This window comes from Eulemur rufifrons, chromosome 7, assembly GCF_041146395.1.
Source record: "Eulemur rufifrons isolate Redbay chromosome 7, OSU_ERuf_1, whole genome shotgun sequence".
Lineage (NCBI taxonomy): Eukaryota > Metazoa > Chordata > Mammalia > Primates > Lemuridae > Eulemur > Eulemur rufifrons.
In genome coordinates this window covers 107,702,450-107,719,229 of record NC_090989.1, presented here as the reverse complement: position 1 = coordinate 107,719,229, position 16,780 = coordinate 107,702,450, and the positions used below count along the sequence as shown (strand labels likewise).

At 37.6% G+C, this 16,780-nt stretch overlaps 2 protein-coding genes across 5 annotated transcripts in view; one reads left to right on the top strand and one right to left on the bottom strand.

The window, feature by feature from the left end:
• Window positions 1-262: 262 nt before the first annotated feature.
• Window positions 263-4,960, bottom strand: SERP1 (stress associated endoplasmic reticulum protein 1). The gene is made up of 3 exons (XM_069473090.1): window positions 4,508-4,960; window positions 4,144-4,219; window positions 263-2,925 (listed from the first exon to the last, which is right to left on the bottom strand). Exons 1-3 carry the CDS (start codon window positions 4,589-4,591, stop codon window positions 2,885-2,887), a joined length of 201 nt encoding a protein of 66 aa, XP_069329191.1. The 5' UTR covers window positions 4,592-4,960; the 3' UTR covers window positions 263-2,884.
• Window positions 4,961-5,175: 215 nt separating this feature from the next.
• The window catches only part of EIF2A (eukaryotic translation initiation factor 2A), a 34,866-nt gene continuing 23,261 nt past the window's right edge, over window positions 5,176-16,780 (top strand). For all 4 annotated transcript variants that reach the window (XM_069473087.1, XM_069473086.1, XM_069473088.1 and 1 more), the window contains exons 1-2: window positions 5,176-5,273; window positions 13,586-13,655. In XM_069473087.1, the coding sequence (XP_069329188.1) occupies window positions 5,246-5,273; window positions 13,586-13,655 (98 nt within the window). In that variant the 5' untranslated portion in view covers window positions 5,176-5,245. The remainder of the gene's footprint in view (window positions 5,274-13,585; window positions 13,656-16,780) is intronic.

Sequence of the window (16,780 nt, the reverse complement as noted above, 5' to 3'; positions counted from 1 at the left end):
CAACTTGAAAATAAAGCAGTACAAGTAGCTAGAATGAAACTAAGTTTAGACAGAAAATGCTTCTCTAAGGGAGTGATGTAGAGTTTGCTGTTGAAGCCAACTTCTACCTCTTGAAATTAGGGTTTGCATTGAAAACAATAAATCAAAAAACTAACTTAAAGGTAGGTAAAGGGAAATCAAACTTAAGAACAATTTCTAAATGGAGAATTTAATGATGCTCTAAATTTCACAGATGTTTAAATACAATAAAGTTTTGCTAGTGAATCTGCTACTGAGCCCAAGAACATAATCCACCTCTATATAAGAAGTCCTTTGTGTCAACAGAATTCCAGCAACCTCAGTGAGAAGAGACATGGCCCTGCAGTTGAGTATATACATTTCTTTAATGTAAGTCAAAGCCCATTACAATGTATCCTGTTACAATGAAAATCTGTACTTATTTTGGAAGCCCACTTAATTATTTTGAGCAACATTATATACAACCAACAGATACAATGAAATAACTGACAACTCCTTGAAATGTTAGAGCTAAACCACAAAGAGTAATTGGATAATGTAGACAACTCCAACAAAATATTTATTCTCATACTGTGCTCAACACTACGTCATATATAAAATTCAACTGGGAAAGGGAGATCAAAGAATTGTGCTTTTTCCTTGAACCTGACTTGGATAACAATGAGATGAGTAAATCCTAAGTGGAGAAAATTTAATTCATTGTGCTTTTTACATATTTTTTTCTTACTACCCATTTTCAGTTATAAAACCTTACATCTGTGCCTCTGGGTACTATTTCTTTTAACTTAAGTACAACGTAATACTAGGCATTCTTTACAATCATTTGCTATTAACTATAAAAAGTACACTCAAGTAAGTCTATAAAATCATTTTCTTTTAGAAGATAAGCATCAAATATTCCGGGAACTTTATTTTTAAAGGAGAAGTCAAATAAAACACAGCTTTTGTTTATCCAAACATGCATAATCCAACCTGAATATAAAATGTACTCCATTGGTAAATTACACATGAAATACAAAGGGAATGCAATTTTACATATGCAAAATGATTGCCGGCTATAGCAATTTAACAGTCAAATTAATCAAAAACATTGTACATTAAAAAACAAAAACAAAAAACACCTTGAAGCCAATTATCTATAGTAAATCAAGGAAAATTCTGATATGGAATGGTTTGACTCGAAGCAAAGAATAAGGCACCTGCTATAAATTTAGAGAAATAACTTTCATTTTTAAAGTTACAATAAAATAGCATTAGTTAACCAAGACGCTTGTTTCAAAGAGGGAAACAAGTACAGGGGTTGATTTACTGGGCGAGAAGGGCAGGTAACAATTCGGTTAAAAACCTGCTGGCCCAAGGTCAGCTGATTCCTTTCCTATTCCAAAATAGTTAAGTTCTCAACCATCCTTAACCACTTCTCTCCCTTACTCTTCTCCATATTTGAGGGTATCAGAAACCCTCTATGAGGTTCATACTGTGTTATAGACTAGGTAGATTTCCCTTCTGTTCCTCTTAAAACAGCTTATTTTAAAAGAGATATCCTGAGGCAATTAACAAAGCAAACATAAGCAGCTTTCTTTTTCCAATTCATTACTACATAAACACTGCTCAGGCTTTTTTTCATCAAGTTATGGCTAAGTATATAAATAGCCAATACTTGCAGTTTTCAACTAGAAAACTCAAAACCTGCCCTATCACCCTCACTCTTACCATCAGTAAAAGAAAATTTGATCAATCATAACCTATAAAAATCATACAACAAAGGGAAGACTAAAGATTGATCCTTATCAGTAAATCCATTTAATTCCAAATGTCACTGATGTATCTAATACCTTAATGGCATTTCAATTATAAATCTAGGAAAAATATTTCCAAACTAAGCATAACTTTTTAGTTGATGTGCCTTGTTGCTATTAAAAGTGCTATTAACATGCTAAGATGTCTTATGGCATGCTGGACTCAACAGCATGTCCTGATGAGACATTCATTTTTAGTAGTATTTTTCCCTAAAATTTTGTCTAGCATAGTAAATCCCTTTGATATATTAAAATAATTCTGGTAAAAATCAATGTGACATAAGCAAACCTTCCCAGATTAACTTCACTCCATCATGAAAGCTTTTAGTGAAACCTCAGTGACTGATTAAGTTACAAAATGCTCAACCAATTTTTTTTTTTAATGGCATCTTAGGTTACTATACTCACTCATGCAAAATCCAAGGTAGTACAACAGAAACTATATTGTTAAAATAGATGTTGTGGCTATAAGCATCTCCCTTTATATTAGGCATTTAGAAGCTTTTTAAAATTTCTAGATGCTGAAAGTTGTGGTAAAACTAGGCTAACTATGTAGTTGTTCCATTTATAAGCACCTTATTACAGGACAGTTACATGACCCTATAAAGGAGTGTGCTTTGAATTCAAGAGAGAGTAATAAAGTGCCTAGCTATATAAAAATCACAAGACTCTAAATTTTAAATTAAGCTAACTGCAGTTACACATTAGGGTTAACAAAATCTAGACACTGTCTACACAGATTTAATCTAATTGCCCATTCCGCATACTATTTCAATAACCACATAAAAATCTTACTTTTTACTGACTAAATAAGTAGGGTCCACTACTGTAGCTTAACAATCAAATTTTATTGCTTTATTCATGTGGTGTTTTTGCAAGGCACTGTGGTATGGACTAGAAAACTTGGAATGACTCATGAAGAAACCTTGGAATGACACATGAAGGATGATAGGAAAGTTATTCTGAGGCAGGATGCTTTACTGAATTGTTTTTAACCAGGGTATCAAACATCAGGAATGAGTTCAAGTTAAAATTCACAGGAGAATGGAAACATCTTAAGGTCAGTCACTTCACATGCCCATCCTGATACTTTGAATAATCTGGAAAATTGCTGTAAAGAGAAAGAGCAAATATTAAAATAAGCTTTGAATAAAATAGGTCTGCCAACTGGCAAATATTTATAAAGGTAGTTGAAGAATCCAAGGATACTCTTACATTTGTAAATGCTACCTAACTTCATTGTAATAAGTGAAGACAAGCCTATCGTAATAAACAATTAAATGCCCCTAAGTTATTTTTGTAAATCTCAGTTTCCCTGAACTTTATGTCTAAGTGTCCAAGTGAGGTTTGCAGATAACTAATCATTTTTAGAAAGAACTTAAAGCACCAAAGCAAATAGGTTTTTCTAGCACAGAGTTATTTTTGGTTTATCCCTAAATAATTAAGCATCTTTTTAAGGTCTGGCCTATAATATATGCATGTTTCCTCATTCTCACAAAGCTGAAATTCAATCATCTTTAGGTTATATAAACTACTTGGCTCTTGGCCATTTATCAGGAAAGCTTCCTATTGGTAAGTTCAGGAGAAAGGCAAAGTGAAATGTTAAACAGAAATCTCAGTAACTTTACAATGTGGAAAACAGAAACATCTACTTCAGTTTTAACAGCTTGCATATTAAGATAATAAACGAAGAGAGGAAAGACATTTTGTAACTCATTTGCAGAAGCAAATGTCTATTACTGTAACAGACTGCCCAGACAACTAATTTTTCTTACCACATGTCAAATTTTTTTTATTAATTTAAAAACATTTGTTTCATACGTTAAATTGTCAATCAGGTATGTTTCCTCTACAGTAAACCCATTCTTTGCACAAGCTTTATTCCATAAAACATACCCAGTTTTGACAAAAAGACATTAGGTTTTAGTACATGTTAAATCAAGTTCTAACTCCATATGTTCGTGATGTGTTTAAGTTTCTTTGCAAAGGCACTGATAATGTAGTTGCATTACATTCTAAATTCTCATTCCGTGAGTTTTTTGCTTGTGTGTTTGGTATTAAATTTCTTCCAACTTGATTATTACCAAGGACCTGACCTCCTTTCTGATCTCCTGTGAGCACAAATCAAGCTGGGAGAAGTTTCTGGAGCACCACCCTCTGTGCATATGTGGGACAAGTAATTTGGTTCATACAAAACAGAATTATATGGCGCTTCTGGCAGGTGGAATGAGAACTACGCAGGTGGGACTCACCACTGATCGGTCACCACGTCATCCCAAAACCTTCACCCAAGCCTCTCTACCCGACGGGAGCCCCCCAGGACACTTACCAGAGCCACAAACAACAAAAATGAAGAGAGCCAATAACCAGGGTCCTACAGACGCCTTCTCTTCGGGGGCATTTCTCTGCAAAAGCGAAAATCCACCGTTCAGATGCAGAGAAACCACTCGGACCCAGGCTTCCACAGCCTGCACCCCGGGCCAGGTCGCGTCGCCAGGCCTCCCTCACCTCACAGGTTTTCCCTCCGTTCCCAAGCCCCCCGACTTAGCGTCCAGCTCGCAGCCTCGGGCAGCCCTCCACGGCACCCGGAGCCCAGCTTCGGCCGGGTCTGCGGCAGAAAACTCGACGCGGCCCCAGGGCCCGGGACTCAGCCCCAGCTGTGGAACGGAGAGGGGCGCCCGCTCTTTCCTTACCGAGGTCTTGGCGACGTTGCCGCGCTGGGTGATGTTCTTGCTGTGCTTCTCGTTGGCCATACGGATCCGCTGTTTGGCAACCATTTTCGCGGCGCCACCACTTGCCCCGACCACCCCTCCCACTCGCACGCTCGCCGATCCTCGAGCCGCTGCGAGGCTCCGCTCCGGGTGCCCGCGCCACCGGAGCGCGGAGGCTATCAGGCCGGGCACTAGCTACAGCCGAAGGGCCTGGGCGCGGCGAGCGCGGGGACTGAGCGCTAGCGGGGCGCGGGCTGCCGACTGACTGACGATGCCGGACTGACCAGCCGAGCTAGGAGGGTGCGCGGGAGGAAGACAGCAGGCCGCCGGGACGCCCTCGCGCCGCTGCCGGGAGCGTGGAGTGAAAGAGGAAGGAAACGCAACACAACCGGACGGTGCAGCCCGCCGCCTCGAACTACTTCGGGTTCGGCTGCCAACGTCAGCACTAGGCGGGCTCCGCCCCGCGGAAGTGCGGGCTCCGCCCGCTGAAGAGGGACGGCAAAAGCAAGCTCACTCGCTCTAGTCCAGCCCTCCCAAGCTCTGTAAAGTATTGCCCCAGTGCTGCGCGTGCGCGTTCGGGCTTCTTTCCGCTTCTCTCCGCAACCGGAAGTGAATCGGCCCCGAGGCTGGTGGCCCCGGAAACACCAACTCGCAGTCTCCACGCTTGAGGAGACGTGTAGGGGCCGGGTTCGGCCCTCGTGAACTCTCACACGGGACGATATGGCGCCGTCCAGGCCGCTCTTGACAGGTAAGTTGTGAACGAGCAAGGGACTCTTGTTTCTTCAGAGCAGTTTCATTTTCTGTCTTTGCCCTTGAGAACTTACTTGAGGAGCCTTGGAGTCTGATCCACCTCTTCTTGTGCCTTGCGAAGCCAGACTTTCTGGCTTTCTTGATATCGCGTGGCAATCGGAAGTGAAGCCTCCGCCCCTGGGCTCCAATATTCCCCCTCCCTTTTACCCATCCATCATTCTTCCTTGCCACTTGGCCTTCTGCAGGAATAGAAGACGGGGGAGAAGAACAGAAGGTGCTAGTTGAATTTGTGAACTCTGGGTCTGCAATACTGGTGTTACAGGGGTCCCTGTGAAATCATTTAGCTCTATAATAAGAACAAAAGGTAAACATATCTTTTAGTCCTGTAGAATGACCACACACATTAAGTACACCTGGACTTACGTAATTCTGAATTCCGTACTCCCTGCCTTAAAGAGGTTTGTAGGACTGAGTAAGGAGAGTGGAGCTGTGGTAGTGCAGATTTCAAATGATGATGGTATGGTTTGGGGGAGCAGTAGTGAGCATGATAGAAATATTCAAGCAACATTTGATATTGAAATGGTTATGAGCGTTTTAGTAGAGGACTCCTGAGATGTTGAAGCTGCGGAAAGTTTGTAGTGCTGAAGAAGATAATAAACTTAGTATTGGACAGTGCCGGGGAAGAAGACACTGGACTATGGTATGCCTGGGAATCTTTGGGTATGAGTATCAATAAGGAGTGGGCAGTTGGGAGAGAAAAGAAGACTTTGAATAAGTCATAATAACTACATAGGAGGAAAAGAGTCATTACGAGAAAGGTTGCTTACAGTTTGAGGAGGGGGATCATGTTCCCCCCAGACTTGAAAGAAACCTTAAAAAGTTTTTGCACTTTTTGCTATTCTACAATTTTAAGACCTTTGGTGTTAAGCACCATGCCCACTCATATTCAATCTATCTACCACAGTTTATTCATCAGTCATTTATTAAACTATGACTATAATCTGCTAGATATGTTTCAAAGGCATAATTAAATGAATTTTTTCTCTAGATTCATGAAGGTAGCTTATGTTATTCACAATTTTTGAATACTAAATGCTTATTTGAACTCTAATAAAAAATTAGTATATTTTAAAATCTGATAAACTTTTCAAATACTTGCAGTGGTTCCTCACTGCTTACAGGGTAAATTCCATCCTGTGTAACATAGCATAGGGAACCTTTATAATCCTTGAATAGCTCTTGACACTCATTTATTTCCTTGCCAGCACATCTTATTTTGTGTTCCATCAATACTGACCTGCCTGTAAAATCCCTTCGAATAATCTATTTCTTCAGCCTAGGAGTATTCTGTTCCTCTTGTTGAGTTGACAAACTTCTTTTCATTTGTTAAAATTCATATCAGACACCATTGTTCTGTGAAGCCTTTCCTCATTCTTGCTAGATCAGTCACTCCACAGTCTATTTTTGTACCTCATGTATAATTGAATTTTTTTCCACTTATCACATAGGATAATATTCTAGATGTTCAGTTGTTTTTCTCCTCTGCTAGACTGTGAGCCCCTTGATGTCAGGGGAGGGTCTTATTCATCTCTGTCTTCTCAGTACCTAATACAGTGCCTGGTAAACAGTAGGTACTCTCAATAAATGTTTAATGGAGAAATAAATTAACAAAGGATTGCTACTTTATAGTCAAATTAACCAAAGATGGCTATTTTCTTGCAGTGCTTAAAATCAAGGGCTTTGTAAGAGCTTAAAGGTTATCTATTCAGTCTACCCCTCATATTCTTAGAGATCCTGAGAGATTGTGGTCAGATACACCCTGCAAATTGGCAAGGTCAGGATTATATGTATTCACATCATTCAACTCCATGGTCCATTTTTCTTTCACTAAAATACACTGCTTAATTTTTTAAATGTTCTTAATGTAGATATTTCACTCAACAATAGATTATTTTACTTCCATAGTCTTTTGTTAAACATAGACTGATGGGATTTTAGAGCTGTGAATAATTTGGAGATTATCCAGTAAATTTTATTACTCATGGCTCTAATTAGAAATGACAAAAAAGCCAAAGCAAATGAAAAGGGGATTTTTTTTTTTTTTTAACTCATGTAACCTAAAAGCTTCAATATTGCCATATGCAGGTACTGACGTGCCTCAAAAATCTGTTTTTCTTCATCCCTAGATCCTTGCTTTCTTCTAGATTAAATTCATTCTCAGTCTAACATTCAGCTAGTCCAGTAGCTCTAAAGGAAAGAGCACATTTTTTGCCAGTAGTCTCAGCAAGAGTCTCAAGGCTAGCTGTCTGTGACTTTGCTTGGTTCCTGTTCATCTTTGCATCAGCCAACTTTTAGTCAGATGGTCAGGACCAAATTATATTTTAACTCCTAGATAGTTCACAAAAGCTTAGTGTCTCTTAAAGAAGAGGAGCTGGATGCCAGGCATGTAAAACAACAATGTTCATTACATGAAATTCATGTTGTCTAATCAGCTTTCCTAGTTGAGGTCGTCAAGATAATTTATCAAAATTGAGACATTTTCCTAAACTGATATGTAGTTCAGGAAATGTAAGGTTTAGGAAAAGTATCATATTTTAAAGATTACTGTACCCCTGACATAGGACCCTTGTTTGTGATACCCCAGTGTTTTTCTCATTCCAACTCAAACCTGGAGCAATAAATAGTAGATGAGTCTTTAAAAAGACTAGTAAATTTAGAAAAGATACTGTGTAATACAACTTCAATTATTGTTTTTAAACAGTTACTGTGTGAAACTCTGGCATTTATTTGTTGTTGTAATGAAAGGAATTACTTGCATTCTAGTTTTTTCTAATAGAACGTATTACTAATACCCTTTGATTAAAGGAGAAAATAATTAAGGAATCACACCAAGTCTGAATGCACTGTATTAAGCTAACTGTACATTATATTCACTGTTTCACATTCAGACATTTCTAATTAAAATGGATTCCTCATTAAAAAGTTACATGTAGAACAAATTTGTATGTGTATTGAAAAGAGTTTGTTTTTAGTCCATATTTATTTTTGCTTTTATTAACTTGCAGAACAGTTTATGTTCTGGTATGGACCTGATTTTGTGTTTCTCCTAATAAACTTTGTTTATACATTTATTCAGATTTGAGGCAGCGCGTTCAGCGGTCCTGTGGATCTGTCTCTTGCTTCAACAGTGTTTGAACAGAACAGACCACGCACTTTTTTTTAAAAAAAAAAAAAAAAGAAAAGAAAAAAAAAACCAGATTTGTATAAGGAAGCTGTATAAACTGATTAAATCTAGTAAAGTATCTTAGAGGTGCAAAATGTGTTGTGGCACTTTCTCCTAGTTAGGCTTCTCTATAGGGAGGTATGGAATAAAATACTTGTTTTAAATAGTGATTTATATTTATGAACAAAACTATAATGACCCAATATGATTTTTATTATGAATTCAATTGGTAATTACTTCAATTGATACCCTAAGACTGACATATCTATCAGAAAGTATCATGTACAAGGAAGGTTGTCTAATTTAATGGAGGACCATCAATATTATCAGCCTTCATAGTAGCTTTGGTATATATTTTTGTCTCTTGAAATGTTTTTACCTTAGTACAAAAATCTTAAGTCTATTCAGTATTTGATTTTATAACTCTATACTTTTGTCCAGTATTCCCAAGTAAAACCCAATGTAGAAAACTTTAACTTGCCATTGGTTTAATTTCTTGTTAAATTGTGAACAAAACATTACCAAAAATGATTTTTAAAAGCTTTTCATTTTGATATAATTTAAGAATCACAGAAGTTGCAAAAACAGTAAAGAGAGTTCTGTGCACTTTTCACCCGATTTTCTCTAATCATAACATCTTATATAAATGTAGTACATTATCGAAAACAGGAAATTGACACTGGTACAATAGTATTTACTAAACTACAGTCCTTATTCAGATTTTACGTGTGTGTGTGTGTGTGTGTGTGTGTAACCAAAATACTAAGAAATTTTATCACATACAACTACTGCTATTAGAATATAGAACTCCATCCACCAAAAAACTTTTGTGCAACCCTTCTATATAGTTAGATGCTTCTTCCAGCTCTACCTTTTACAGCCACTCTGTCTGGTATCATGATAATCTTATCATTTCAAGAATGTTATATAACTGGAATTATTGGAAATGTAGCTGTAAGGTTTCTTTGAAGTAGCCGGCGCCAGAGAAAGAAAGATGAGCAGAGTTGAAAGGGATAAGTAAAGAGGCTTTATTGGAGTGCTCCCGGGTAGGGGTAACGAGTCCCCAAGAGAGGGACCCGGGCGAGCCTCACAGTCCCACGAGTGGAACTAGAGAAGCTGCCCCGCCCAGAAGTCTGAGTGGGTTTATGTAGGTTCTTAGGACTGGGAGATGGGAGCTTCTTCGGCCAGGAGATGTCTGCGTGAGGAGTAAGGAATTTCTTTGTTGCAGCTTTGGGGCGGGTATTGAGGGATAGGAGGGACTTCTTCTTTTTTCATTAGGGAAGGGAGGGGTGCCTGCCACCAGCCTTACAGTAACCTTTGGATTTTGTTTTTAAAAGTTTTCTTTATTTCAACATGTACATGTTGAAAAGCAGGATTTTCCTTTTCCAGAAACATACTAAAACGAGGAATTAGAGGCCACATGAGGCTTGGATGTTATTTGAGCAAGAAAGACATGGCAATTTTCACACTGACTTTTCTGTTGCCTTCTGAGATTTTGGGCTATTAGGCTGTGCGCAGTAGCTTATGCCTGTAATCTCAGCATTTTGAGGAGCTGACGTGAAAGGACCGCTTGAGGCCAGAAGTTAACGAGCAGCCTGAGCAACATAGCAAAATCCCATCTCTACAAAAAATGTTTTAAAAAATTAGCTGGACATGGTGGTACACACCTGTAGTCCCAGCTACTGGGGAGGCTGAGACAGGAGGATCACTTAAGTCCAGGAATTTGAGGCAGCAGCAAGCTGTGATCATGCCACTGCATTCCAGCCTGAGTGATAAGACAAGATCCCGTCTCAAAAGGAAAAAGGTTAGGGTGAATGTGTGAAAAAGTGTGGGTTAAATGGATTTTCTTCGCCCATTCCTTTGGGGTCTTCTACCTTTTTAGTTTGGGAAATGGATAAGAAATACAAATTTTAGAAAAGGAAAACCTTCTACTGGTTGCCCTGTATACCATGAAAGTTCTCACTGCTGTAGCCAAAAAGTCTACTTTTGTGGATTCTGGGGCATAGCTGCCACTTAAGTAATGTACAAAAACTTTGAATTTTCCCCAAGTAAACATAGTGGTTAGTGATAACAGCAAAATCAAATATGGAGGACCAAGGCTACTAGTTAAAAGTTTCAGGAGAACACAGGAAGCTGAAATGAACTGGGTAAAAGCTTTTTTCTTTTTCTTTTTTGCCAGTCAGTTTAGGCATATGTTCTTGGGGCCAGCAGTTAAGGTAACAGAACATGGTTTGATTGCATCAGCCTTTTCTATTCATACTGCAGTTTCATTGGGGCTATATTAACCATATGCCATTTTGCTATCCTAGACCTGTGTGTGAATTCTAAGAGAGCTCTTAAGTGTGTTTACTTGCACCAGCAGCTTGTGAAAGGGTCCTCATGGTGACAACCTTTTGTGTAATGTAGGAATAAAATGTAATCTGATAATTATGAACTCCCTCACTTGAGAAATTCATTTTTTATTAATCCCTCAAATGTCTGTTAAAATCTTAATTATAGTATTAAGAGAAAATGGCCTTTTCTATTCTAAATTGTAATGTGTCATACTTGGTATTGCAATAGATTATTGATTTGGTAATGAGAAATGGCACTACTTTGCCTGTATGGTAAGAGAATTTTAGTGCTAAGAATTAAACTTTATAGTGTTTAAATCTAGGAGAACATTTTCTGGCACAAGATGTTTTATAAATGTCATTAGAGATTTTTAGAATGGATTATCTTCAGTGTTTCATTCCAGCTGTAGCAATAGGCTGAGCTTCTTTGAAATCACTATCTCAAGTGCAGTGATGGATTCTTTTTTTTTTTTTTTTTTTCCCTTCATCCCTGATGCCTAGCATACAGTAGAGCTATGCAGAGGCTATATCATGTAGAGCCTTGTAGGCCATTGGTGTAAGGAGTTTGGGTTTTGGTATAGGCATAGTTCTGTTTACAGGTAAACTATTCCCAGGGGCAACTGCTTTCCCAAACTAGCTCAGCCCAGTATTTTGCATATGAGAAAACATGACATCCATTAATATACTTGTGGATGTCTAGCGAGAAGCTCATTATTCAATTATGTGTGTTTACCTATTTATTTTCCATCTCTCCACTAGAGGGAGGCTCCATGAGGACATAGGTTTCATCTTGTTCATTAGTGGTTCTTTTACTTTTGTTCTAACTTTAGATTATTTACTTTGAGATCATAGGATACCTGAAATTTGAGCTAGTTAATTCTCAAGTAGAATATCAGTGTTTTGAGAACTGTCTCTTAACAGTTTTTGAGAAGGGAAAGGAAATAGAGATCAGAGTTGGAGCACCCAGGCAGGGTGGCCCCTATTTACCAACTCTGCTGCTTTCCCAATAACCAGGAAAAGGGTGGGAGGTTTGTGAATAACTGGCAGAAAAGGAAGCAGGTGTAATGGTAGCCAGGACCCTTAGTAAAACGTTTTCATCTCTTCAGCCCTTATACTGTTGCTGCTAGTAAGAAGTCTAACTAATGAAGCCCAGTGTGGTGGTACTTGCCTATAGTCCTAGCTACTTGGGAGGCTGAGACAGGAGGATTGCTTGAGCCCAGGAGTTCGAGACCAGCCTGGACAACATAACGAGACCCCCATCTCTAAAAAATAAAAATAAAAAAATTCTGCCTGATGAAATAGCAACTCATCATCAATTTTTTAAGTTTTGTTAGTTTTCTCACCTATGTATTACATACTCATTTATTGCTTTCCATCTCCACTGCCCAACCCCAGTTCAAGTTTCCCTAATCTCTCTTATGAAACTACTGTGGAAGCATCTTGAATATTTTCTCCACATCCACACTTAATAGTCCACTCCAGTTCATTGTCTACACTGTACCAGATTAACTTTTTCAAAATGCAAATCTTGCATTTTAACAATCTGCCTAAAACTCTAGAGGATTTCCACCATTCTTAGGAAACAGACCAACATTGCTTAACATAGGCCTCAATATCCTTCTTGTTATGAGCTCTATTTTCTTTTCCAGCTTCATTTTCTTCTAGTCACACAGGCCTTTTTTCAATTCTTCTGATGCTCGGCCATTTCTCTTACCATGGAGTTTTTGAACTCATTACTGTTCTCTTTGCTTGTTAGTTGCTATTCATTCTTTAGATCTCAATGTACAAATCACTTACTCAAGGGCACTTTCCCTAACCTTCTATTTTTAGGTCAAAACTCTCTATTTTACACTCTTTGGTACCATATATGTTTGTAGCACTAAACACAGTTATACAATTCCATATATTTGGAATTATATTGTATTACTGTCTGCTAAGTTCAATGAAGTCAGAGACAAGCCTGATTTTCTTTCCTATTGTATCTCCAGTGCTCAACACAGGACTTAGGAGGTAGGGTTTTTGTGTGTGTGTGTGTGTGTGTGTGTGTGTGTGGTTTTTTTTTTTTTTTAATCCAGTAAGTATTTGTTGAATAAATGAGTCAATTTATTTGGGCCAGCTTTAAAAGTATCTAATTCAGCCATTTAAAAAGTATAGTCTAGTTCTATAGATATTTTAATTATTTAATCTTGAACTTTGTTTTCACTTAATTTTTCAGGATATTACTGTCATTGGGAGCTTAATAAATGAGTGTCTCATTCCACTTGTTCTTTTAGTTGGAGAAATAGTAAATATATTAATAATGCCTTACATTTCCAAGAGCTATAAATATATACTATATTTTAATATTATTTTTTTATATAAAGCATATAGCTATCTTGTGTTGTAATAGTTCCATTTTATAGATTAGGGCACAGATTCAGAGGTAGTGATGTATCCAAGGTTCCACAGGCAGTTACAAACCCAGGTCTGCCTCTGAGTTCATGTCCTTTCTACTGTACCACAGCTGCCTTTCTTTCACTGGTGACAGTTAAAGTTTTGAGTTTACACTTGTAAAATTTATGTTTGTTTCTCAGCAATTATTTGATTTTATGTACTAGGGTAAGAAAGTATGGCCTTTTAATGCTAACATTCTGTAGTTCAGTGAAATATTTAATGATTTTATTAATGTTTTGACTAAAGCTTTTAAAAAACATTTGTGATAACTGAGTCTCTATTAACAAAGTAATGGTGGTTCTTTCCATTTTATTTCTTCAGTCCGAGGATCAGAAGGACTATACATGGTAAATGGACCACCACATTTTACAGAAAGCACAGTGTTTCCAAGGTATGGTTTATTTTGTTAAGTGGTATTATGAGGAACATACAGTATATTCTAAACTGTTTTTGTTTTGGGTATATTTTGAACAAGAAAGAAAAAGAACAGATAAACTAGTTTCTTGGAACATATATAATATTAACAGAACATGAAAAGAATACGTATTCTCTGTCAAGGACAATGATCTTGACACTAGATAATTGAGTTCAAGCCTTTAGTTTATAATAGTTTTATCTTACGGAGTGAGACAAAGATGCAAATTTTATAGCCAAACCACTACCAGTAATCTTTGTGAAATCAGAGAATGAAAAGGGTATAAGAAAAGAAGGAAATATGACTGTATGTGCATAATACAGAGCTAGCTAGATATATTTTTCCCAAAAAGAAATAACCGAAGAGTAAACCAAAAACTAGTAAAAATGCTTGCAGATAGGGGAGAGAGAGTTAACAAGATTCAGGGGATATGTCTATGAATGAACTTAAGTATATATAGTTTTGACTTTGGCCCATGTAATTGTTTTAAGTTAAAAAATAAAAATAATTAAAATAGGAAACTGAAACAAGTGATCCCAGCTTTATATCAAGTTGGTGGCACATCATATGAAGACCCGTAAAATTCTTAAAAGCATCCAGGTTTATTGTTAACTGAAAATTGATATTGTCATTTAACTCTGTTATAGGATAAAGTAAATAAGCAATTATATTAACATCATTAGGAATCAAGATTTTTCAGCATAAGAGTAAGGAAGTAAACTTTCCTGTATCAATATGAATTCGTGATTTCTTTTCCTTAAAAACATTTATATTTCCTATTTCTGTCTACGGAAAAGGCCAGTAGCAATGAATACCCCTGCCTCACAGATTGCGATCTCTATCATTCCTCACTAAAAGAAACTAATTCCTTGAAGAATTGATCAACTCTAGACCTAGGACAGAAAATGTACATACGGAGTTAAGGACATTTTGTATCAGGAAACAAGGAAGCTATAAAATACTTACGGGGTTTTGTTAAAAGGTCATAGGAGTCAATTTGAAGGGAGTTCACACCAATCTAAGATGGGACACTTTGAGCATTAAGAATTATAACTAAAAGGATAAAGCATGTCAAATGTATAAATGCTCAAAAACAAAACAAAGCAGAAAGATCTTTCCTCCAAACCTATTGTTCAGCCTTGATGGTTAATGGAATCGTTGCTCATTACTTTGAAAATTGATAAATAAAGGGAAGGAATCAAGTATTTATCTTATTTTCCCCATAGAAACTGTCTTTCAGAGTAACCAAATAGTTGATGAGGAAAATATTTTTATTGAAGAATTCCAGTTAATAAATGTAGGGCTGATGGGATTAGACAATCATCATTTTATAAACCTAAAGAAATCATGGATCTGGGCCAGTGGTTCTTGAACTGTACCAAGAATCATCTGAAAAGCTTGTTAAAACACTGATTGCAGCTCCCTCCTCAAATTTTCTGATTCATTAGATAAGCAATGGGGCCAAATAATTTGCATTTTTAACAAATTCCTCGGTGATGCTGATGGTGCAAGACCAGGGTCCCCAGTTTAAGAACTGCTGATCTGGGCAGATGATCATCAAAGATTCTGAAACCATTACATGAGCCGTTGATGACTGTTGATGGGGAACTTTATAATCAGGCTGACATCATCTGTATCTATTGACCAATCTTTATTAGGCCCAGTTCTCTAGAGCCTTGCTATGGGAAGTATGGGCCCCAAACCAGCCATGTTGACATCACCTGTGAGCCAGTACTGAAATGCATCCCAGGCCCTACCCAACTTACTCAGAATCTGTATTTTAACCAGGTCCTGACATGATTTTTATGTACTTTCATGTTTTAGAAGCACTACTCTAGAAAACAGAGTTTGTGGCAAAGTTATGTACTACACTTGATTGGGGTGTGCAGTCCCAAGACAGCAGGAGTGAGGGGACAAAGGGAAGTGAGGCAGGGAAGGAGTAAAAGCAAATATAATGGGGACGCACTGAGCTGACCACAGATCTCCAAAATATAGCTGAGTTGCTTGGTCACGTGTGCAGATTTTCTCCAGGGAGGCTGTGTGGAACCATTGAACCTGAAAACCAACCTGTTGTGGGGAGGAAGGATAAGACATTTATCTGCAGCCAGAGTTTTTTATCCTGTTTGGGTTCAATCTGAGTGATGGAGCTCCTCTCCTTGCTCTCCCATGCAGTGGGCATGATGGAAACCATGCTGAAGTATGGCTCTTACTCCTAGAGAGTCTGAGACAACCAGTGTCATTAGTTGAGGTGGCCAGTTCTCTTCGTTGAATAGGTGAGGTTTGGCAGCAGAAAGGATTAAATGGATCCAAGAAGGCACTTGACTGAATCTAGTACAATCTCAGTAGAACTAAGAGATACTGTGCGCTTCCTGGTAAGTTGCAGTGGGAACGTATGTGGTACTTATCTTCTTTGAAGGCTAAAAATGTTTTGAAAAAACTCTGAATTTAATCACTTTTAGATGAATGGTTCTCAAATTTGGCTGCACACTAGAATGACCTGGGGAGCTTTTAAACCTGGATATTCAATCCAGATACTGGCTATTAGATGATAATAAGGAGTTAATTTCATGAGATGAAGTGGCATGGTGGTGATTATGTTTTTTTAAAAATCCTCATCAGTTAGAGATGCATACTGAATTATAGAATAAAATGATAATGACATCTGGGTTTTGCTTTAAAATATTATGGCATTAAAAATAACAGAGAGTAGGTAAAATTGGCTTAGGGTTAATAGCTGTTTAAGCTTGATGATGGGCACATGGGTGGATTATCATACTTTTTCTCCATTTTTGTGTATATTTGAAATTTTTCATTTAAAAAAATTATGCCAAAATGAAACAGGCAAAATTTCTCAATTTCCATTATGGGAAAGAAAATAATTGAATTCTGGATTCTGTGGTCAAGCTTGCTTTCAATCCTAAACACAGTTCTAGAGTGATATACTGAAAGGACAGTTAGTAATCATTGAGATAAGGGGGCTGATTATTAGAGTCAGAATGAGCTTGCTAAGAACAAATTGTTTCAAGCTTATCTTATTTCCTTTCTGAACAGAATTTCCAGACACATCAGAAAAATAGAACTGTAAACATGATCTTAGGAAA

Coding starts and splice junctions, on each gene's coding strand:
- SERP1 (XM_069473090.1), bottom strand. CDS start 4,591: ATGGTTGCCAAACAGCGGATCCGTATGGCCAACGAGAAGCACAGCAAG. Junction 4,220..4,507: donor GCAACGTCGCCAAGACCTCG/GTAAGGAAAGAG, acceptor TCGCTTTTGCAG/AGAAATGCCCCCGAAGAGAA. Junction 2,926..4,143: donor TTTTGTTGTTTGTGGCTCTG/GTAAGTGTCCTG, acceptor TTCTCTTTACAG/CAATTTTCCAGATTATTCAA.